Source organism: Nicotiana tomentosiformis, chromosome 11 (genome assembly GCF_000390325.3).
Source record: "Nicotiana tomentosiformis chromosome 11, ASM39032v3, whole genome shotgun sequence".
NCBI lineage: Eukaryota > Viridiplantae > Streptophyta > Magnoliopsida > Solanales > Solanaceae > Nicotiana > Nicotiana tomentosiformis.
Window position 1 is genome coordinate 49,370,570 of NC_090822.1, and position 24,619 is coordinate 49,395,188.

Here is a 24,619-nt window from a genome sequence, read left to right on the forward strand (position 1 = left end):
TTATATTATCAATGTTGTTGGTAGTTCCCGATTCTTATAAGATTCTTGATGAAGAGTTAATCCTAATAACGTGTACGAAGGATACCAACCTTATGTCACTCCGAAAGGTTCAAAATGTGATTCCAATGAGTCCAGCATGCATCATATATATGTATCTATTTTAATCTACCAAGCCGCGCTATAGTCGGCCGGGTACGGCACCTATTGTGCAACCACTGATCAGTTGGATTTTACCGAGCTCCACGTGGCCGGGTACAATTCTACCGAGCCCTATGATGGCCGGGTACGTTTTACCGAGCCTATTATGGCCGGGTACGATATGATGATGGTGATGCCCACAAAGGCATATGTTTTAAAAGTTTATGTATATATATGTATGTATCATGTATTTCATGTCAGTAGCCCTCAGAGGTACCCAGATGTCACAGGTTGTATATTCTCTATCCCTGTTTACATTACTGTTCTTACTTATGCTTTCTTGCCTCACATACTCAGTACTTTATTCGTACTGACGTCCTTTTTATTTGTGGACGCTGCATGTCGTGCTGCAGGTCCTGATAGACAGGTAGACGTAGCTCCCCCACCACAGTAGGCTGTCCAGTTCAGCGGTTATTGGCGAGATCCCTTCTCCGGACTTGCCGTGGTCTTGGTATGCATTTTTGTTATAGACATTATGGGTATGTCGGGGCCCTGTTCCGGCAATGTTGTAGCACTTATGTTCCTTTAGAGGCTCATAGACAGGTGTCGACTTATGTATGGTTTAGAATGCCTTTTCGGCTGATTTTTGTTGTATAGTCTTTCATGGCATCATGATAGCTCGTACCTTATATATAGTTTCTTGACAGTCTTGTCGTCCCATGTTATATATGTTCATGACATTATCTTTCATTGTTGGATGTTCATGATCCATGTCTACTATTTATATTGATCTTGTCGGCCCTTAAAGATAATAAGGAAGGTTAGATAAAATGTATGTTGGTGCTCGGCAAGTATGGCCCGGGTGCTAGTCATGACCCTCCAGTTGGGTCGTGGCAATATTATTCAACCAATAGACTTCCTTAATATCATGATACATTTTTGTAGAACCTAGGTGCACGTAATATCTAGAAGTGTGAGCTTCAGTCAAAATTCTTTCACGGAGACAATCCACATTTGGAACACATAGTCGCCTTTGGTACCTTAGTGTACCATCATCCATGCTAAGAGAAAAGGCCATGGTCTTATGTTTATGAATCCCCTCTTTCAATTGTACCAGCAATGGATCGTTGTATTGCTTTTATTTGACTTCCACAACAAGCTATGATTCAGCCCTATTTTGCACAATTACCCCTCCTTTACTAGAGTCCGTAAGACGAACTCCCAAACTAGCCAATCGGTGAACTTCTTTGGCCAATGGTCTTTGATATGCCTCCAAGTGTGCTAAGCTACCCATAGATTTTCGGCTAAGAGCATCCGCCACAACATTAGCCTTCTCCGGATGGTATAAAATATTAATGTCATAATCCTTGAGTAATTCATGCCATCTTCTCTGCCTCAGATTCAATTCCTTCTACTTGAAAATATATTGAAGGATCTTATGGTCCGTGAATATATCCACATGGACCCCATATAAATAATGACGCCAAATTTTCAATGCAAATACCACCACCGCAAGTTCTAAATCATGTGTTGGATAGTTCTTTTCATGATTCTTTAGTTGCCTAGAAGAATAAGCTATCACCTTTCCATGTTGCATTAATACACATCCAAGACCGATTCTTGAAGCATCACAATATACCACAAATCCATCTATACCGTCTGGTAGAGTTAACACTGGTGCCGTAGTCAATCTTGCTTTCAATTCCTGGAAACTCTTTTCACAAGCATCTGACCATTGGAACTTAATTGCCTTCTGTGTCAATTTAGTCAATGGAGAGGCAAGAGTAGAAAACCCCTCCACAAACTTTCTGTAATACCTAGCTAAGCCTAAGAAACTGCGAATCTCTGTTGGAGTTGTAGGCCTCGGCCAATTTTTCACAGCCGAAATCTTCTGAGGATCAACATTAATTCCCTCACTAGAGACTACATGACCCAAGAATAAAACCGATTTAAGCCAAAATTCACACTTTGAAAACTTTGCATATAACTGGTGCTGATGTAGGGTTTGTAGAACTACCTTGAGATGATCGGCATGGTCTTCTCGACTTCGTGAATATACAAGAATATCGTAAATAAACACTATCACAAAAGAGTCGAGGAATGGCTTAAAAACTCGATCCATAAGATCCATGAAGGCTGCTGGGGCATTTGTTAGCCCAAAAGACATCACCAGAAACTCAAAATGCCCATATCGGGTCCTAAAAGCTGTTTTCGGAATATCCCGCTCCCTGATCTTCAATTGGTGATATCCGGATCGTAAATTAATTTTTGAGAAGTTTCTAGCACCTTGCAATTGGTCAAACAAGTCATCTATCCTTGGCAGTGGGTACTTATTTTTGATTGTTACCTTATTAAGTTGCCGAGAGTCAATACATATTCTCAGTGACCCAACTTTCTTTCTTACTAAAAGGACCAGTGCGCCCCAAGGCAACACACTCAGCCGGATGAAACCCTTTTCTAACAAATCTCTTAATTGTTCCTTTAGCTCCTTCAATTCTGCCGGTGCCATTCTGCAGGGTGGAATATATATAGGATGTGTGTCTGGCATCACATCAATCCCAAAATCAATCTCCCTGTCTGGTGGGATCCTAGGGAGTTCATCCGGAAAGACTCCCGGAAATTCATTCATAATAGGCACGGACTCAAGTGTAGGTGCCTCAGTATCGGTGTCCGTAACCCGGACCAAATGGTAAATACATCCATTATTGATCATCTTTGTTGCCTTAAGGTAAGAAATATACCTATCCTTTAGCACTACATTGTCACCCTTCCACTCAATAACTGGCTCATTTGGAAATTCGAACCTAACAGTTCTGGTTCGGTAATAAAGTTTGGCAAAACAAGAATAAAGCCAATCCATCCCCTTATCACATCAAAATCGACCATTCTCAATTCAATAAAATCGGCCACAGTGTCTCGACCACGCAATATGACAACACAATCCCTATAAACCCGTGCAGCCAAAATAGACTCACTAACCGGAGTAGATACAGAGAATGGCTCATAAAGCTATTCTAGTTCTATCCCAAATTCCATAGCAACATAAGGTGTGACATATGACAAAGTGGAACCTGGATCAATAAAAGCATATACATCATGAGATTGGATAGTCAATATACCTGTGACAACATCTGGAGAAGCCTCTGAATTCTGGTGACCCCTCATACTATAGAAACGGCTAGATCTTCCTGAACTCTGTGCTCCACCCCTAGCTGCACCACGCCCTATGGGCATTGGAGTGCCTCGAGCTGGAGAAGGTGCTACGGATGTAGTAGCTACAGAAATGGCGGGCTGTGCCATGCCCCTGCCCGCACCCTGGCGGGACGAATGACAATCCCTCTGAATGTGACCCCTTAATCGGCATCCGTAGTATATAGGTAGGTCCATGTAGCATATTCTTGTGTGCATCTTTCCACACCTAGGGCATGGGGGCTTCCTCTGCTGCTGGAATCTACCACCATGATGACCCTGCTGACTGGATCCCCTGATGCCCTGACTGGGCCTGAAACGGCTCCACTGCTGCTGCTGACTGGGCCCCTGATGGCAGTGCACTAGCTGAAGACTGAGAAAAGGACTATGATGACCCTGACGAACCTCCTCTGAATTTTGACTTGCCACCACCTGAAGAACCACCGAAGTTGCCCGTAGACCGGGCGTTATTACTACCCTCTCGCTCCATTTTATTCCTTAATTTTCGGGTCTCTGTGGCTTGAGCGAATGCCAACACCTTTCCATAGTTCATATCAGAATTCAATGCAGTTGTAGTAGCCTCATTAATTACCAAAGGACAAAGGCCTTATACAAATCGGCGAACTCTAGCCTCCATAGTGGGAAACATGTAAATAGAATATTTAGACAGGTACGCGAATCTCATATGGTAATCCCACACACTCAGGCTACATTGCCTCAGGTTCTCAAACTCAGCAGCACAGGCTGCCTTAGTCTCGGCAGGCAAGAAATGATCAATGAAGGCATCGGCAAACTCACCCCACCTCGCCGGAGAGCTCCCTTCTCCACGAGACTCCTCCCATAGTTCAAACCAAGAATATGCCACCTTTTTCAGGCGGTAAGATGCCAATTCCACTGCCTCTGTCTTAGTAGCATGCATGACTTGGAGAGTCTTGTGCATCTCATCGATGAAATCTTGGGGATCTTCCTCTGGGTTAGTACCCGTAAACACTGGAGGATCCAACTGGAGAAACCTATTCACCCTAGAACCAGTAGAATCCCCTGGCTGACTAGAAGAAGTGGATGCAACATTTGACCTCTAGGTCTGGGAAGCCACTATTTGAGCCAACATCTGTATGGCTCCCCTAAGATTAACATCAGTAACACCATAATCAGAAGCTAGAACTGGAGGTGGAACTGGTATATCAGTTGGAGGGACCGTTGCACCCTCAGTAGGTGTAGGGACAAGTGCGGTCTGATCAGTTGTAGTAGAGTCAGGCAGTGTAGTAGCTGGAGGAATATTCTCACTCCTCGGGTGCTCACCCGCATCATCAATTATAGGATCAACTGTCACTCCTGGGGTGATATTGGCTCTTTTGCCAGTTCTTGCCTTCTTCTTAGGTGCCATGTACTGAAAATTAGAGCAACTCAGGAGTTAAAGAAGGAACAATCTTACAACCATCTTTATCGCACGATCAAGAACATGAAAGAAGGGTATTATTCCTAAATGCCCATGTAGCATCCTAATTATAGATGTGGTCGACAACACACCGATAATAAGGACTCTACTAGACACGGCTCCGAGACATCCTAGAACACTTTAAAACCTTAGGCTCTGATACCAAGTTTGTCATGCCCTAAAACCAAGGAGCGCGACCGGCGCTCAACTAAGTGAACCCGACCGAGCAAGCCTATTAGATTTCATTCTACCCAAACTCATCCATGAATAGAGATAATACATATTATCATTAATTAGACAAAACTGTGTTCATATCTACAATACCAAATCATTTCCAATAGTTTTATCATTTTTAAAGTCTCAAATGGACAAGTAACACACCCACATCATAACATAGTTTGTCTTTTCCCAATACCAATACACATCCCACACTATGTCTACGGAGCCTCTATAGATAAAGAAGAGTACAATGATAATGCCGGCAACAAGGTCCCGGCTATACCTCAAACCGAATACACAAAGTACAAAAGATGACCCGGAATGAAACGGGGCTCAGCAAGTAAGCTGGGAAGAAGTGTAATGCTATCACTGATCAATATCTCCTGCTGTGGAACAACCTGCATCCATTTAGAGATGCACTGCCCCCGGCAAAAGGGACGTTAGTACCGTCGAATAGCACTAGTATGTATAACTAAACAGTTTCTCAATAGATTGACAAATAATACAAACAAGATTATTATAATATCAATGAAAGCCTTAATTGACATAAAACCTCAATTTAGGATCAAGACAGTGTTCAAATTAATTTCCATATCTCACATTGGGAGATTTTTAGTATCGATATACCATTGTCCACAATACCATTATTCACAATACCATTATTCACAAAACCAGTACCACCGTACTCTTAGCACGGAGTCCCATCATGACTCGATCGGCTAGGCCATCTCATAAGAGGCATCAACCAAAATTTCTCTCAATATCAATACCACCGTCTTTAATACGGAGTCCGATTACGACCCGATCAGCTAGGCTATCCATTAGGGACATCAACCACAATTACCATTTCAATTACAATTTCTAGCACAATCACCACCATGTGTGCGGCATGGTGTCTGATCACGACCCGACCGGCTAGGCCGTCTTATTTGAGACATCAATCTTTTTACATCAATCATCGCATTTCATATTACTTTCACATCTTTTCATTTCATTGGCACTAATGGCCATAATTATAAGAACGTTCTTGGCACGTTGGCCATATTCAGTATTTCATGCTCACCTTATCAATTTCAAATATCATTATCATCATCAACAACAAATACAATTCTTATCGAAGAGTTTAGCCAACATACATTAATTGAGCTTTCTTTAAATTACTACAACGTTCTGAAAATTCTAGCAATCCCAATCTATTTCAGACATAACAAAATTGAATCATAATTAGGAAGATATTCATGGTCTCAGCTCATTTGAGCATTTTATCAAACACTAAGTGTGGATTAAGGTTTCAAGGTCTTTTTATGGAGGATTCCATCATCCCACAACCCAATCTTTACCATTCTTAGTTCAACAATCTTCTTACACCCCTTGATATCACATGCATGTAAAACAATCAACTCTCATGCCCAAATATTATCTTGCTAGTCACCCATTTTCAGATGATTTTGAAATTAGGGTTTAGGGTGTAGAATCTTACCTCTAGGATGAAGACCTAGTGAGCTTGCCTTCTTAATCTTCAAAAACATGAGCAAGAATTGAAGAATAATATTGGAGAACACCTTCTCACTCTAGGGCACCCTCTCTCACTCTAAAATGTCAGATAATAGCTCAAAAATGACCCAAAGGGTGTATTTAACAAAATAGGGATGGGTTTTAAAGCTCCAGAATAGGTTCTGCGGTCACATATGCAACATCATAATGGTTATGCGGACCGCATATCGATCGCATAATTGGTGTCCAAAATGACCAAAACTCTGCCTGAGTCTGCGGTCACTATGCGGTCCGCATACCGTTTTTGCGTTCGCATAGTACATCGTATAACAGTTATACGGTCGCATAGTCGACCGTATAATTGCTTCCAACAGACCCTAACAACTGCGTCACTCTACGGCCATTATGCGGTCCGCAGAGTGATTTTGCGGTCGCATAATGGACCACAGAAATGCAAAGTTCCGCCAAAAATATTCCTTTACTTTCTCGTGCATTGTTCAACCCAAAAGGTCTACAATCCTCAAACACATAATCCTAGTCCGGCACCATGAAACATTATTTTCTTTGCAAATTTTACCGGGCTTTACACTTAATTTCTTCAAAATTTTCCAGGGTGTTACAGTAGACTAAGGTACCAAGGGCGATTATGTGTTCTAGACGTAGATAGTCTCCGGGAAAGAATCATGACCGAGGCTCATCGTTCCAGTTATTCTGTGCACACAGGTTCTAAAAAGATGTGTCATGATCTTAAAGAAGTCTACTAGTGGAATGATATGAAGAGGAATGCAGCGGACTTTGTGGCCAAATGTCTAATTTGTCAGCAAGTGAAGGTCGAACACCAAAGGCCTAGTGGGTTGGCACAGAACATAGAAATTCTAATGTGGAAATGGGAAATAATTAATAAGAATTTTTTTGGTAGGATTACCACGCACTCCGTGCAGGTTTGACTCAATTTGGCTGATTGTGGATCGACTCACGAAATAAGCACATTTCTTACCAGTTAAATCTACCGACACAGCGGAGGAGTATGCTCAATTGCATATCAAAGAAATAGTTAGGTTGCATGGCACTCCAGTTTCCATCATATCTGATTGGGGAGCACAATTCATTGCTAACTTTTGGAAGAACTTTCAGCAAGGTTTGTGTACTCAGGTGAATCTTAGTACATCCTTTCACCCGCAGACTAACGGACAAGTAGAGCGGACTATTCAAACGCTCGAGGATATGTTGCGTGCTTGTGCTCTTGACTTCAAGGGTAGCTGGGATGATCATCTTCCACTCATACAGTTTGCTTATAACAACAGCTTTCAGGCTAGTATTCAGATGGCACCATTTGAGGCATTATATGGTAGGAGATGTAGATCTCCCATTAGTTGATTAGAGATTGGGGAAGCAGAGTTGATAGGGCCATACCTCGTGCATCAGGCTAGGGAAAACATTAAGATCATTAAAGAGCAGTTGAAGACTGCTCAGAGTCATCAAAAATCCTATTCGGATGGTCGTCGCAGAGACTTAGAGTTCAAGGAAGATGATTGGGTATTCTTGAAGGTTCCCCCCATGAAGGGTGTAATACGGTTTGGAAGGAAAGGGAAATTGGGTATGAGGTATGTCGGACCGTACAGAATCATTCAGAGGATCAGTGAAGTAGTGTACAAGCTTGAGCTACCACCTGAGATGTCATTAGTGCACCCGGTATTCCATGTTTCTATGTTGAAGAAGGTAGTTGGAGATCTGTCAGCTATTGTGCCAGTTGAGACCATTGAGGTTAATGAAGAACTGTCATATGAAGAAATTCCAATTGCCATTCTTGATAGGCAAGTCCGAAAGTTGAGGAATAAAGAAATTGCCTCCGTGAAGGTGTTGTGGCAAAACCAGCAGGTTGAAGAGGTTACTTGGGAGGCCGAGGAAGAGATGAAAAAGAAGTATCCTTACTTGTTTGTATAAGCTATGTAACCTTTCTATAAAACTGTCGCCTATGGATTCTTGTATCACTTTTTCAGTTAATGTAAAGGTGCTTCTTTCTAAATATATTGCATGTGAGGCCACAATTGGTGTTGTTTTGTGTTATGTTACGTTGTTGGATTATGTATATGTTGTTAGGATGTGTTTCCGGGGTTCTATGGAAGGTGGATAGGCCCAGTCACAAGGGAGACTCTGGCAAAAGTTTTGGAAATTTAGGGAGTTAGCCAAATTTGGAAACTACTAGTGAGTGTGAATTAACAATTGGGCCACATTTGATGCTAATAACAGATTTTGACCCTCATTCGAGGACGAATGATCCTAAGTGGTGGAGAATGTAAGGCCCCATAAGATTTCGCAAAGGAAAATAATGTTTCGCGGCTCGGACTTTTTGGGTTGAACAATGCACTGGAAAGTAAAGGAAAAAAACAAATTGGGCAGAAGAAATGTACTTCTGCAGCCCGCTATGCGGCCGCAGAATCACTCTGCGGACCGCATAATGGTTGCAGAGTGAAACCGTCTTTTGGGCTATTTTTGATGTCATTTTCGCGGCCCATTATGTGACCGCAAAACCATTTTGCGAGCCGCACTTTGATCACATATCCGGCTCTGAGTTGTTTTGGAGGGAGGTTCTACGGCGCATTATACGACCGCAGAACAGTCTGCGGGACGCATAATGACCGCAAACCGAGTCAGTTTTGCTCAGTTCTGGAGGGAAATTATGTGTCCTATTCTGCGGACCGCATAAGCATTATGCGACCACATACCCTATTCTGGACCTTCATTTTTGAGTTTTTATAACCCGACCCTACTTCGTTAAATAGACGATTTGTACCACTTTTGAGCTAAAATCTGATATTTTAAGGGTGAGGGAGTTCCCTAGAGTGGGAGAGTGATCTTCAACAATTAGTTCTTTAATTCTTGCTCGAATCTTTGAAGATTAACAAGTAAAACTCACTAGTTATTCATCCTAGAGGTAATATTCTACCCCCTAGCCCTTAATTTCGAGATTTATCTAAGAATAGGTAATTAAAAAGACAACTCTTGGATATGGGAGCTGTTATCTTACATGCATGTGTTATCAAAGAATGTGGGAAGGTTGTGAGCCAAAAATGGTAGAGAATGGGTTGAGTAATGATGGAATATTTCGCAAAAGGGCCTTAAAAACATTAATGCACACCTAGTGTTTGATAATGTGCTCAAATGAGCTAGAATCATGACCATCTTCCTAATTTTGGTCCAACTTGTTATATTTCTAAAATAGATCGAAGTTGCTAAGAATTTCGGAATGTTTTAGAGTTTAATGAAGCTCAATTGATGTATGTTGGCTAAACCCCGTTCTTCTTAGAATCGAATCCCACGGTGTTCATGTAATTGGTGTAAGTCCCGAATTGATCATAATAGAATTGGCTATTCCGAATGTGTTTGTGTTGAAGGATATATGCTCAATATGTATTGCAAATGCTTCATCATATCACCTTATCATTGAGAATGCGTTCAAAACATGGAATATGTGTAAAAAAAGTTAAGACTTCAAGTCAAGATCAAAATAAAGGTTGTTATGCCAAATTGTATGAAAAGCCTCTATGTGCCTAAGATTCCCAAATTACTCATATGTGAATTTGATGTCTTGAATGGGAAACCTTATTGTTGTTGATAATGATAATGATGTTTGAATGTTTAAAGGGGAACAGGAATTATGAAATACGGCCAAGTGTCAAGAATGACTTTGTAATTGTGGCCACTAGTGCCAATGAATCAAAAGGTTATGAAAGAAGTATGATGAGAGATGATTGACTGAAAAAGGTAATGTCTCGGGTGAGACGGCCTAGCCGATCGGGCCGTGATCGGACGCCATGCCGCACACATGGTGGTGACTGTGCTTGAAATTATAATGAAATTGTGGTTTTGGTTGATGTCTCAAATGAGACGATCTAGCCGATCTGTTCGTGATCAGACTCCATGTAAGAATACGGTGGTATTTTGAATTATGGTATATAGGTACTAAAGATCACCCAACCTAATAACATGGAAATTGACTTGAAAATTTATGTGATCCTTAACTTGATGTTTTAGTATTATTTGAAGCTCTTATTGAATTCTTGACTGTTTCCCGTTGTATTATTATTCATTCTATTGAGATGGTGTTTAGTTTTACATACTAGTACTATTCGACAGTACTAACGTCCCTTTTGCTGGGGGCGCTACATCTTTAAATGGATGCAGGTGGTTCCATAGCAGCCAGTGTTGATCAGCGATAGTGGTACATCCTCTTCCCAGCAGACTTGGTGAGCCCCACTTCATCTCGGGGTCACGTATTGTATCTTTTATTCATATTATTATCATGTCTTGAGGTATAGCCGGGGCCTTGTTGCCGACACTATCATAACACTCTTTTGTATCTTTTAGAGGCTCCGTAGACACTATGTGGGTTGTACATGGGTGCTAGAAAAGTGAAACAAGTTATGTTGTGTTTTGATCACTTGTTCCACTCAAACTATAAGAATATGTGTATTTTGAGAATTAAAAGTGAAGTAACTAATGAAATGATTTAGTATTGTGTACATGATCTCCCTACTATCTAATTAACGAAATTATGTCTTCTCTTGATCATGGGTGCGTTAGGTAGAAAGCATCTAACAGGCTTGCTTGACCGGGTTCATCCGGTTGGGCGTCGGTCGTGCTTTCCGAGTTAGGGCATGACAGCGAACGCGAAGAAGAAATACTCAGCTCCAGATATTCCCCTACGCGATCGCACCTCCAACTTCGCGATCGCGAAGAACATTTGGTGCACCAGACATCAGTAGAAACCAGCAATGTAGATATGAAGAAAAATGGTCCAAAATCAATCTGAATCATGCCCGAGCCCCTCGGGAACCTGTTCGAACATACCAACAAGTACCATAACATAACTCGGACCTACTCGAGGTCTCAAATCACCAGTAACAACATCAAAATCGCGAATCGTGCCTCAAATCGAACTTAATGAACTTTGAATCTTTAAACTTCCAAAACTCGTACCGAACCTTATCAAATCAACTCGGAATGGACTCAAATTTTGCACACAAGTCTGGAATGACATAACGAAGCTATTCTAATTCCCAGAACCACAATTCAAACCTGATATCATCAAAGTCAACTCCCGATCAAACTTATGAACATTCCAAACCTTTAAATTTCAAACTTTCGCCAATAAGTGCCGAAACCTTCTAGAAATATCCAAATACAAATCCGGGAATACACCCAAGTCCAAAATTACCATCCAGACCTAACGGAACCATCAAAACTTCAATCCGAGGTCAAATACTCAAAAGTCAAACTTGGTGAACTATTCCAACTTAAAGCTTCCTAGTTGAGAATCTTTCTCCCAAATCAATTATGATTAACCTGAAAACCAAAATCGCCGATTCACACAAGTCATAATACATCATATGAAGCTACTAAAGACTTCAAACAGCTGAACGGAATGCAAATGCTCAAAACGGTCTGTCGGGTCGTTACATTCTCCCTCACTTAAACATACGTTCGTCCTCGAATGTGCCAGAGTCATTCCAAAGCCATCAAATTGCCGTGTAACCTTACCATGCACATACCCAGCGGTGATCCAACGTCACCCCCAATCCTTGTACGCCTGAAAACATAACATAACTGAAGATAATTTCTTTAACCCTAGTCATTTGGAAAATGACTCAAATGAGAGAACTATCCCGCAAGCTCAACAAGTGCCACCACAAACGCAATGCTACGAACCTATCACACATAGTAGAACCAAGACACATGAATCTAACACAAAGGATAATATCCCAACGTAGCTTCACTGCAATGCGTAACCCATCCAAACACCGGTCCAAATGAAATACCACAAGCCACCATGCTTAAAATCAATAACTACACGCAATTCGACATCAAATACACGAAGTGCATAACCATATCCATCGAGAAGCAAATAACACAATATACTACAGCCTAGAGAGAACGTAACCAAGGCGCAATCAACCATTCAACACCCCAATAACCAACTTACTCAAATTCCGCTACAAGGCCCGAACACAACCCCATCATGTGTGCATATAACCAACAAATCACAACCCCTCATAGCATAGAAGAGTAACACATAGAACATATCAGAATACAGACAAGATAAACTCTAACCGAATGGCATACCTTTGAGAAATAACGGTGCTAATTCAACAAATCTAACACGGTGTAGAATACACATCCTCCTCGGGCCTGCCAATGGGCCCCCAAAATCAACTCCGGTCATTCCCAAATGGATAAATGGCCCTCCAAAAGTTCACAATGACCTAAACATAGCACGTACTGCCATCTAGCTAACTTTGGCCACATCTTCACAGTCCGCAACCATGAAACAATCTGCTTCTGAGATCTCCCAGTCCCCAAATCCATAGAATACATGAATCACAATAGCCGAACCCAACTCCGCCACTCGAATGACTAACACATCTATCATACATAATCATCCCCATGAGAAATACGTTTATAATTCTTCCATGCCACATAGCAAAACAAAGGTGAATATCAGTAGTCGATCAACCACAAGAGTACCGCAATACCAATGAAGCCTCCGTAAGTCAAAACACAGTGTGCTTTCTGAAATGCGCACCTTTCTCAGGCAATACCAAGTAGTAATAGCATTCATCTAATCATCTAAAACCATTCATGTTGTCTAAAAATTCATGACCTTCCCTTCAAAACTGAACTGTGACCTTGCACGTGCAAATCATAATCCCACAAGGCACACCGCATCTATTAGGCCATCATATGAAAACACAAGAACGTCATTATCCACTCTGAGTCATGAGCAGACTACATACTCAATTAGCCAGGAACATTACACAAGATCCTATCCAGTAGAAAATCATAATATGCAATATGATCCTCACGCCGGTAGGAAATATCCATCTCAAATCATGGTAGAAACCATCGAGAACACTTTGAAATCCATTTGCACATAACCAAGCTATCAGAACTGAATCCCTCTAACTCAAAAGAACACAAAACACCCGTAAAGCCTCACCTCATCAAAAGAACTGTTCCTATCCATTACCGTGCTGATCCAACCTGCTTCCAAGATGTCTTATTTCTCCGAGTGCCTTTTGATTACCCTCAAGTTGACACTTCTCCTTGCCAGAACATCACGATCCTTATCCAAAGCTCACCACAAGAGATTCTAGGATAAAACCACTTCGTGTTAAGGCCCATAAGCCGTTGTATTTCCTCTTAAGCACCCCAAAAGTACCACAACCGAGACACCCACTCTGAAGAGATCTTCTGTGAATCTAAAGCCATTTCTTTCACCTTCCTGATACTGAAATGTTGAATCCATAATAATATAGAAATGTCGCGAGTCTAGACACCATCCAATGTAAATCTCAGACTCTAGCCATATACAAAACCAAAAAATTCTTAATTGTTACATATAAATCGTGAATCCATTAGAACCTTCTTCAGAGTCATCCACTCTACTCAAATCTCAATTGCACCGCCCAACCTGGCCGAATGACCTGTGCCCCATTAGCATGACAACACCTAAAAAAGTAATCCACACCTCTAATCAGTCAAGTAAATTCCTACTTCATGCGTACTACATCCTTCACGAATAACAATTCAAATCATTCCCTAATTCACATATACCAATAAAGTATAATACACCATGCATCCAAAAATTTCCTTGTTTAAGTCATCCTCAAAACTAGCCTCGGCAAGTCATAACAGATCCACAAGTATGCCTCAGACCGAAACCAATACAACACATAACCATGCAATCAAATCTTCGATAGCAAACTCCCTAACTTGGCTCAAAGCCATAGATGAAAACACTCGATAATTCACAATGTCAATACTCTATTACTACCATAATACCGCAGTGAGATTCGACTGAATCCTTTATAAGCTCATGTAACACAAACCATATAACACCTCAAATCATCTTCTAAGCTCGCATCCATCCTCGTGTCAGTCATATCAACTTTCTCAACCAATCCAAACTCAAATCGCAATACCTATAACCACTGGTAGAAAAGAAAGCCTCCACACAACATCATAAGAATCACACATCCGTAGATTACTCCGCAGGTGATAACCCACCTACTTAGCCTTAAACTGACATCTCTCTATAACCTTTCATAGCCACAACTACTATGCAATCACTCAATCTTCCTGAGTCTGAACTCACCAACAAGACATGAAAATCTACTTCATTCCACAAATGAAATAACATGAAAGAATCTCTCAAAACCCTTCAAAACTCAAGGCTGTATGACAAATCCATAGAAATCGAGCATCCAATAGTCCTTTTTACATCTCAAGCAAACACTTCCTGTCACGTTCAAACCATCTAAACACATCCCGCAGTCATATCCTACTCATCATATAGCCATCCAACCACTCACCGAGCCATTAATCCCACTCATAGGGACACCACTGGACATAGAAGTCCAAAAGCACATGCTCATACAACTGAAATACCGAGCCTAAGCTGCGGTCCAAACCGGGCCTCAAGTCCTCCAGACTGGCCCATCACCAAAACAAGCCATCAATGCACAGCTGATACCGAGCGCTAACATATGCATACGAGTGAGTGGAAGGAAGTTCAAAGAGATATGCTTCAAGATGAATCAATGTCGCACGATAAGGAAAGAAAGATGGGAAGTTTATCCTAAATGCCCTATAGTCTCTCGAAGATAGGTATGGACGTCATCATACCGATCCACAAGACTTTACTCGATACTTGCTCATGACTCGTAGAACCTATGAACCTAAAGCTCTGATACCAACTTGTCACGACCCAAAATCCAACTAGTCATGATGATACCTAACCCAACCCGCAAGGTAATCCAATAAACAATAAACCACAATATAATTATAATGATAACAGTAAAAAATGTAATAACTAAATTTTATCCAACATGAGTAAATCAAAAATCTTTAACTGAAATCACAAAAATATGAGTAAATCAGAAATCTGTGATTTTTCCCAAAATTTTTCAACAACAGATAAGAAGTTTCAATCTCAGATAACATGAGGAAAGTACATCTCTATGCTTGCATGCCAATGTGCACGTGAAGTCATAAATATCACAAAACCGTGTAACATGAGGAAATGCATCTCCATGCCTGTATGTCAAGTATGCATGTCAAATGCAATGCATCACAGCGATGAACTCGTGTACTCACACTCTCAGAGTAATCAATATCATTGCCTCACACTCCTACTCATCACGCTCAATCACTCAGCACTATACGGTACCTGCTATGGTGTGCATCCCGATCCCATCATAAATTAATAAATACTGCGATCACTGCTGGTATGTCAGACTCCGGAGGGGCGTATCCTGCCCAAGCGCTAATAAAACCTGCTACGACGTGTAGTTTGATCCCATCATGAATCAATAATGCTTGTTGCGGCATGCAACCAGATAACATCATGAGTCAATAGTACCCGCTGCGGCGCGCAACCCGATCTCATCAATAACACTCACAAAAATTCCCTCAGCCTCACTTAGTCATCAACCTATCCAATCTCTCAGGCTCGCAAATCTCATGCCAATCTGCCCAACAATGATAACATGATGTGACAACAAATGATAACAGAGATTGAGATATGATATACAAATGAATGAATATGACTGAACATGTAATTACAATTTAAGCAAATAACTCAATAGCAGAAATGACCTCAGTGGGTCCCAACAGAATAAGTACATGTCCTAAACATGATTTCTAACTTAGATCACAGCTCAATTACTCTAACGCGTAGGAATTTCATGGATAGAAACAAGATAGATAGCTTCACAGTACCAGAGAATCAATCGAGTCATAATTTACCCGATGCACGCCCGCACACCCGACACCTAGCATGTGCGTCACTTCAACCACAAATACATAACACGTATATTCATGTGTTCATACCCTCGGCACCAAGTTTAGAAGTATTACTTACCTCGAACAAGCCGAATCCAATACAGAGCACGTTAAATGATACTCCAAAAATGCCATCCCACGCGTACCGACCTCCGAACGGCTCGAAACTAGACAAAAGCAACTCAAGAACATCAAATAATACCAAAGGAAACAAACGCAATCGATAAAGGTGGAATCTTTAATCAAAAGCCCAAAGTGAACCAAAAAGTCAAATCCGAGCCCGCACCTTAGAACCTGACAAAACTCATAAAATCCTATAACACATTTAATTACGAGTCCAACCATACTATTTGCACTCAAATCCGACTCCGAACCGATACTCAAAACTCGAATATTTACTTTATGATATTTTAGACAAAACACCCCAATTTATGTTTTGAAATCATCAACCAATTGCCAAAAACGAGGATAGATTCATGAAATATAATCAAAACCGAGTAGAGAATACTTACCCCAATTCATATGGTGAAAATCATTTAAAAAATTATCTCAATCTGAGCTGCATAGCTCCAAATATGTTAAAATGGTTGAAACCCCCCAAAATAGAGTACTTATAATCAGTAGATAAATTAATAAAACGCGATCGTGGAAATACCATCACGATTGTGAAGAAGAAAAATGCACTGCCCTATAAATACTCTACGTGATCACGAAGCACAAAATGCTCAGCCTCAAAAAGTCTCTACGCGAGCGCGGCCTCAGGCTCACGAACGCGATGAAAAAGTCATGAAGACCTGCCCAACTCAGCTCTACACTGTGCGAACGCGTACACACCTGCATGAATGCGATGCTAAATCTCCAGCAACTTATGCAAACACGAACGAGTATTCGCGAACATGAAGAAGAAATACTCAACTCTAGATATTCTCCTGCGTGATTGCACCTCCAACTTCGCAATAGCGAAGAACATTTCTGCATCAGACATCAGCAGAAAGCAAATATGTAGAAAAATGGTCCGAAATAAATTTGAATCATGCCCGAACCCCTCGGGACCCCGCCCGAACACACCAAAATGTCCCATAACATAACCCGAACTTACTCGAGGTCTTAAATCACCCGTAACAATATCAAAACCATGAATCGCGCCTCAAATCGAACTTAATGAACTTTGAATCTTTCAACTTCTAAAACTCGTGTCGAACCTTGTCAAATCAATTTGAAATGGACTCAAAGTTTGTACACAAGTCCCAAATGACATAATGAAGCTATTCCAATTCCCAAAACCACAATAAGAACCCGATATCATCAAAGTCAACTCCCAGTCAACCTCATGAACATTCAAAACATTCAAATTTCCAACTTTCGCCAATAAGTGCCGAAACCTTCTAGAAATATCCAAATACAAATCCGGGCATAACACAAGTCCAAAATCACCATCTGGACCTATCAGAACCATCTGAACTCTGATCTGAGGTGAAATACTCAAAAGTCAATCTTGGTCAATTCTTCCAACTTAAAGCTTCCTAGTTGAGAATCTTTCTCCCAAATCAATTACGATTAGCCCGAAAACAAAAATCAACGATTCACACAACTGATAATACATCATATGAAGCTACTAAAGACTTCAAATAGCTGAACAGGATGCAAATGGTCGAAATGACCAGTCGGGTCGTTACAATATGTGGTCGAATTTACTGTTTATTGTATATAGCTTATATTCATCGATGATACACTAAGTACACATGATTATAAATAATACATGGATTATATAAATTATAAATCCTTTAATTTTAAAATTTAAGCAGTTGAGTGAGGACCTATTTAGGTTAATTCGATAAATCCAAAAAAAAAATATAAAAGAAACCGTAACGAACCACCGGTCGTTTTGAGATCTAGCATATCGTTCAGCGGTTTGAGACCTTGTATTTCTTCACTATATATATTATGACGTGTACGTGTAATCGGTTTTAGTTTTTAGAAAGTTCGGAGTTGATTTGGAAGAATAATTCTCAATTCGAAAGATTTAAGTTAGAAGAGTTGATCAAGGTTTGACTTTTGAAAAAACAAACTCGGAATCAGGATTTGAAGGTTCCTAGAGATTCGTAAGGTAATTTCGGACTTGGTCGTATGTTCGGGTTTTGTATCGGTGCAACGATCCGACTGGTTGTTTTGAGCATTTACACTTTGTTGTAGTTTAAGGTCTCGAGTAGCTTCATATTATGTATATTGACTTACGTGTATAGTTAGTTTCCGTTTCCGAGCGATTCAGGATTTATTTGGAAGAATGATTCTCATTTTAGAATATTTAAGTTGGAATAGTTGATCAAGTTTAACTTTTGCATATTTGATCTCGAATCAGAGTTTTTTGATAGTTTTGTTAGGTTCAGATGGTGCTTTTGACTTAGGCATGTGCCTGTATTTTAATTCGGAGGATCCTAGATTGATTTGGATTGTCTTGCCGAAAGTTGGCAATTTGAGGTTTAGAATTTTCCTATGTTTGACCATGGGTTGATGTTATGTCTATCGGGTTTGGATTTTACTTTCAGGACTTGTAATAGGTCCGTTTTGTCATTTGTGACTTGTCTGCAAAAGTTGGTGTAATTTGGTGTCGGTTTGATAGGAGTCGGACGCTTGGTTGCAATTCTAGAGGTTCTTGACTTTTCTTTTGAATTTCATGCATTTTGATGCCCGATTCTAGGTTCTAGATATTTTTTTTCGTATTTTGATCGCTCAAGAAAGTTTGTATGACATTTTTAGATATGTGTGGATGTTTGGTTTGGAGCCCCGAGGACTGGGGTGAGTTTCAGACCTGTTTCAGATTAGTTTGGAGTCATTTCCAGGTTGTTGGTGTGCTGGTGCCTCAGGTGTCGCAATTGCGAGCACCGACATCACAATTGTGATCATAGAGGGGGGGGGGTCTCAGGTGTCGCATTTGTGATACTTTGATCGTATTTGCAAAGAAGTACCTGGGCTGGGTAGGTTCGCATTTCCGACCACTTGGTCGCATTTGCGAAGAGGGCTTCACAATTGCGAGGTATGTGTCACAATTGCGAAATTTACTCTAGGCTGTCAGGCGTTGCATTTGCGAGCATTTATTTGCAATTGCAAACCTAGTTTTTCAATTGCGATATCTGCACCTGAACAAAAGGGCTGGGAAGACATGATTAATTCTCATTTTCATATTTTTGAACCCTAGACTCGGTAGAAGGCAATTTGGAGAGGGTATTTTCACATACAACCATTGGGTAAGTGATTTTGATCAATTTTCAACTATATTACATCATTATAAATGAGATTTAACATCAAATTCATGAGAATCTAAGAGTAATTTTGGAGATTTTTGTCTATATTTTAAAAAATAAAAATTTGAGATTTGAGAGTCGAATTGAACTCGTATTTGAAAACAAAGCACATATATGGAGTTATGGTGTTATCAGTAGTCAAGATCTACCCTTGAACCCGGATTTTGACCGAGCGGGCCCGGGGTTGACGTTTGTTGACTTTTAAGAAATATTTTAAAAATATTAGATTTATTAATCGTAATTGATTTCTCTTGCTTTGTTTGATGATATTAAGCCGTTTTTTATAAGATTTGAGCCGTGTGGAAGTGAATCTTAAGGGAAAAGCTATTTTTGAATATTGATTTGGCCTAGTTGAGGTAAGTATCTTCTCTAACTTTGTGTGGGGGAACTACCCCTTAGGATTTGGATTTGCTTGTACTGTTTGAACTATGTGAAAGGCGTGTACATGGAGAAAGGAGTGTGTACATGGGATTATATGTGAAAATTGACCGATTTAGACTCATAGGTTAATCATAAATATTTAAACATTTGTCTATCTTTCGTTGTCAAGTTTATTCTTACATGCTTTAATTGGAGTTGTCATTACATCCATTGTCGAGGTTGCTCTTACATGCATTTGTTAGTAGTTGTTGTTACATGCCATTCTTTCCATTGTTGAGTTATTCTCGTGCATTTAGACGTGGTTTCTATTTCATGCTATCTCTTTCATTGTCATGCTTAGGTTATGCACTTGAATTGGAAGTTTCCATTTCATGGGAATACCTTCATTGTGAGTTATTGAAGTTGTAGTTGAGAAAGTTATTAACACATTGAGATTGAACTTGTTGAATATTTAGATATCATTCCTTGTTGAGTTCTTTCTTATTCATTTTGTTGCTATTGAGATTCTTGTACATATTGTGGTTGAGCCGTGGGCTATGACATAAGGTGGGATTTATACGCGTGTTGCTAGTAAGGGAATTACTTGAAGCCACGCGGTGATATAAGGGGGCTAAAACGCGTGTAGCTATTTCGGGAAAAATATTTTTAAAAATATATTTATGCAAGGCTCACGTGGCGATATAAGGAAGATTGTGATTGTGATTTGTGAAATGTGAATGTGAGGTGTGTTACCTCGGTTGTTATTCTTATTTTACAACTCTATGTTGCAACGGCTTGTTGATTAAACGATTATTGTTTTCCTTAAATCATTTTACTTGGAGTATTTGGTTATTTGTTGTTATTCTTGTCTTGGAACGATTTTGACTTCTTGTGTGAGTCATGCATTCTATGTGATTTACTGTGTTGCTTTAATGAATCAATTTGTGCCTCTGTTTTTACTTGGTGAATTAATTGTTAAGATGAATTTACTTGTGTGGATTCATTATCTCAAATTAGGTGAGTTGTTGGTAACATAACGGTTTTTAGATAAAAGAATTATTAACAGGTTTTATTTTATGTGACTCTTAAAATAAAACTCGTTATCTCACTCGGTTCTTTGCTATTTTTAAATGGTTATCCTATTTTGCTTTTATTGATTCTCAAATTAAACTCATTATCCTATTTGATGTTTTACTTTACTTAAAATTGTCATCACACTTTGCTTTAACTAATTCTATATTTAATTTGCTAACTATTCTGACTGCTTACTTTATTTAAAAATGTTATTTTACTTTACCTTATTGATTTCTAAACTAAACTCATTTGACACTCTATAGTGTATGAATTGTACTTCATTTTACTTTATTTGATTCCTAGAATAAACTCATTATCTCATTTGGCGCTTTACTTTACTCAAGATTGTTATTATGCCGTAATGTATTTAAATGAATCTCTCGAACATTTTTATTTGGCATCTGACAAGGATAAAATGTATGTGGTAACACGGGGATTGTGCCATGCGAAGTTGATTGATAATGTGGGCACGAGGTGCCATTTGTGCCGGATTCATGATTGTGGCCTATGATTTGTGATCAGGGATTGTAGTACCTCGGTTGTGATTCTTGTTGTACTTTCTATGTGAAAGGACTTGTTGATTTGAACATTGATTGTCTTCCATTCATTTGTCTTTACTTGCACTTTTATGGTACTTGATCACTTGTTATTCCTATCATATGTTCACTCTTTGTTATCCTTTATTGCTCTAATTTCCGTTGTTAGCCTTATGTCATCGTTCTATTCTGTTGTCATCTATTTCCTTACTTTTCGTTATTAGATTATGTTATATTGTGTTCAGTTTTTTTTGTCTAGTAGGTGTTTTGACCTGGCCTCGTCATTACTCTACCGATGTTAGGCTTGATGCTTACTGGTACTATTGTGGTGTACTCATGCTATGCTTCTGCACATGTTGGTGCAGATCCAGGTACTTCTGATCGTGTTGGTTTTGAGAGTTCTGTCTGTGCGGCTGGAGAATTCACGGTATACTTGCTTGACATTTGTAGGCCTCGGAGTCACCTTAGAATATTATCTTTACTACTGTTTATCTTCATTTCAAAACAGTATTGTATTTAGAAATTCAAGTGTATGTTAATAGAGCTTATGACTATGTACTACCGGTCTGGGAAATGTATAACCATTGTTCATGTTTCAGTTACGTTATTTCATTTATCAGTTTAATTTTTATATAGTTGAATTGGTTTTTTTTGTTAGTTCTCTTTATGTATTAGGCTTACCTAGTCGTAGAGACTAGGTTCCATCACGATTCCTAAGGAGGAATTTTGGGGTCGTGACAATCGGATGGTCCGGGAGCGTTTCGGTGCTTAATATTGGAAGGTTTCATTTTGAAGGTATGGAAATTTTCTAAGTTTGACTTAGATTCGACTTTGGTGTTATCGGATTGCAGGAAATGTTCTGAGACCTTGGATAGGTTCATTATATTGACTGGAACTTGTGCGTGAAGTTTGGTGGTGATCCGGAATGTCTAAGAGTGGTTCGGACGCATTCATCGAAGTTTGAATGTGTGAGAGTTAAGAGAAGATTTTTATCGTCGATTAGTGATTTTGATGTTATTTGTGATGTTTCGAGTCTTTAGATAAGTTTGGATAAGGTATTGTGACTTGTTGGTGTGATTGGACGGGGTCCCGGGGGCCTTGGCTGTGTTTTCGAGATGGTCTCAAACCAATTCTCTTTGTTTGGTTGTTGCTAGTTTCTGGTGTCCGGTGTGTGCATCACGATCGCGTAGGAGGCATCGCAATCGTGAAGGTTTGTCAGAGTTGGTGAAGACTTTCTTCTTCACGATTGCATGCAGGGTGTCGTGATCGCAGTGCTTGATCAGGTTGTTCTTCGCATTTACGTGGTGAGTTTCGCGAATGTAATGTGTTAGTGGGGCTGGCCTGGGTTTGGAAGGTTGTTCATTGCAATCGTGTGACTTGGTTCGCGATCACATAAGTAATTTCTGATGTTGAAGGTTTTAGCCTTCGCATTCGCGGGGCTGGGCTCATCCACGTAGGCTTTTGGGCAGGTTGAGATTCACGATCACGAGATGGTCTTCGCGTTCGTGTAGAAGGATTTCCTGGGCGAGGTTGGTTAACCTTCGCGATCACAAGGGGTTTTCCGCGACCGCAAAGAAGGTTCACTTGGGTAGATTATAAGGTTGTAAACGGGACTTGGCTCATTTTTATCTCTTGTTTCACATTGGAGCCATTGTTGGGGGCAATTTTGAAGAGCCATTTTCATCATCTATCATGAGGTAAGTGTTTCCTACTCATTGTGAGTTAAATACATGGATTATATAAGGATTTTAACCTAAAAATAGGTAAAAATTATGGGATTTTGGAAGAAAACCTAGAAATGGAAATTTTGGATTTTGACCACGAAATTGGACATAAAATTGAGAATAATTTATATATTTTAGTTCATGGTGCTATGGGTAATGTTTATCTTCGAGAATCTTTTGAAATTCGTGCACGTGGGCCCGAGAGTTGACTTTATTGACTTTTTGTGTAGAGTTGAGAATTATTTCTAAGGGGTATTTGGTAAGGTGTATAAGAATAATGCTGAATAAGGTGTATTAGTAATGCAGGAAGTAATAATAAAAGGGTTAGTAATGCAAGTATTAGTTATGCAGAGATTATTTATTATCCATTATTTGGTGTGGTGATTTAAAAATTAAAATGCATTGCATAGTTTTTAAGAAAATTAATTGTTTACAAAAATGCCCTCCATATTCTTTAGCTATAAGGGATTTTAAGGATAATGTTTTCTTTAACCATGCTAATTTATACATTAATAGCCTTGGTATTGCTAATACCATGGTTTGCTATGTATTAGCTATACATAGGATAATACCAAATAGGTTGTATAACTAATACTTGCATTAGTAATATATAGGTTGAAAAGGTGTACCAAACAAGGTATTACTAATAACAAAAGCTAATACATGAATTACATTCTCTAATGCATCTTACCAAACGACCCCTATTTGTTAAATTATGAGTCTTTGGGTATATACTGATTGGTTTGCACGTTGTTTGACTAGTTTCGGATCATTTGCATTGGTTTGAGGAGCTAGAGAGGCATTGTAGCCGATTATCGAATTTCGGAGCGAGGCAAGTCTCCTGCCTAACCTTGTGAGGGAGAATTTACCTCGTAGGTGTTATATTTGTTATGTGCAACTGTCAGGACCCAAAATCCAACTAGTCGTGATGGCACCTAACCTAACCCGTTAGATAAGACAATTAACAATAAACCACAATATAATGATAATGATAAGAGTCAAAACTGAAATAACTGAATTTTATCCAACTCCCCAAGGACTAGTAATACATCATATGTTCGAAACGTACATAAACAGATTTAGAAATCTAAAGATATCAAGAACAAGAGGCAGCTATAACCGGAACACAGGTACATCTTCAATACCAGCTCCCGCCATACAAAACAACATCAGCTCCAAAATCTGCACGCAAGGTGCAAAAGTGTAGTATGAGTACAACTGACCCCATATACTCAATAAGTAACAAACCTAACCTTAGGTTGAAAGTAGTGACGAGCTTGGACAACGGTCAGAGTTCAACAC

At 39.7% G+C, this 24,619-nt stretch overlaps 1 protein-coding gene across 1 annotated transcript; it reads right to left on the reverse strand.

Moving 5' to 3' along the window:
* Positions 1 to 3,147: 3,147 nt before the first annotated feature.
* On the reverse strand, positions 3,148 to 5,388 carry LOC138901410 (uncharacterized). Its single transcript, XM_070189171.1, has 4 exons — positions 5,275 to 5,388; positions 4,630 to 4,717; positions 4,076 to 4,368; positions 3,148 to 3,759 (listed from the first exon to the last, which is right to left on the reverse strand). The coding sequence occupies exons 1-4, from the start codon at positions 5,386 to 5,388 to the stop codon at positions 3,148 to 3,150; spliced, it is 1,107 nt and encodes a 368-aa protein (XP_070045272.1).
* Between the last annotated feature and the right edge of the window lie 19,231 nt (positions 5,389 to 24,619).

Coding starts and splice junctions, on each gene's coding strand:
- LOC138901410 (XM_070189171.1), bottom strand. CDS start 5,388: ATGCAGGTTGTTCCACAGCAGGAGATATTGATCAGTGATAGCATTACA. Junction 4,718..5,274: donor TTTTGTACTTTGTGTATTCG/GTTTGAGGTATA, acceptor TCTAATTTTCAG/TACATGGCACCTAAGAAGAA. Junction 3,760..4,075: donor TCTTGCCTGCCGAGACTAAG/GCAGCCTGTGCT, acceptor GTGGTTCTTCAG/GTGGTGGCAAGTCAAAATTC.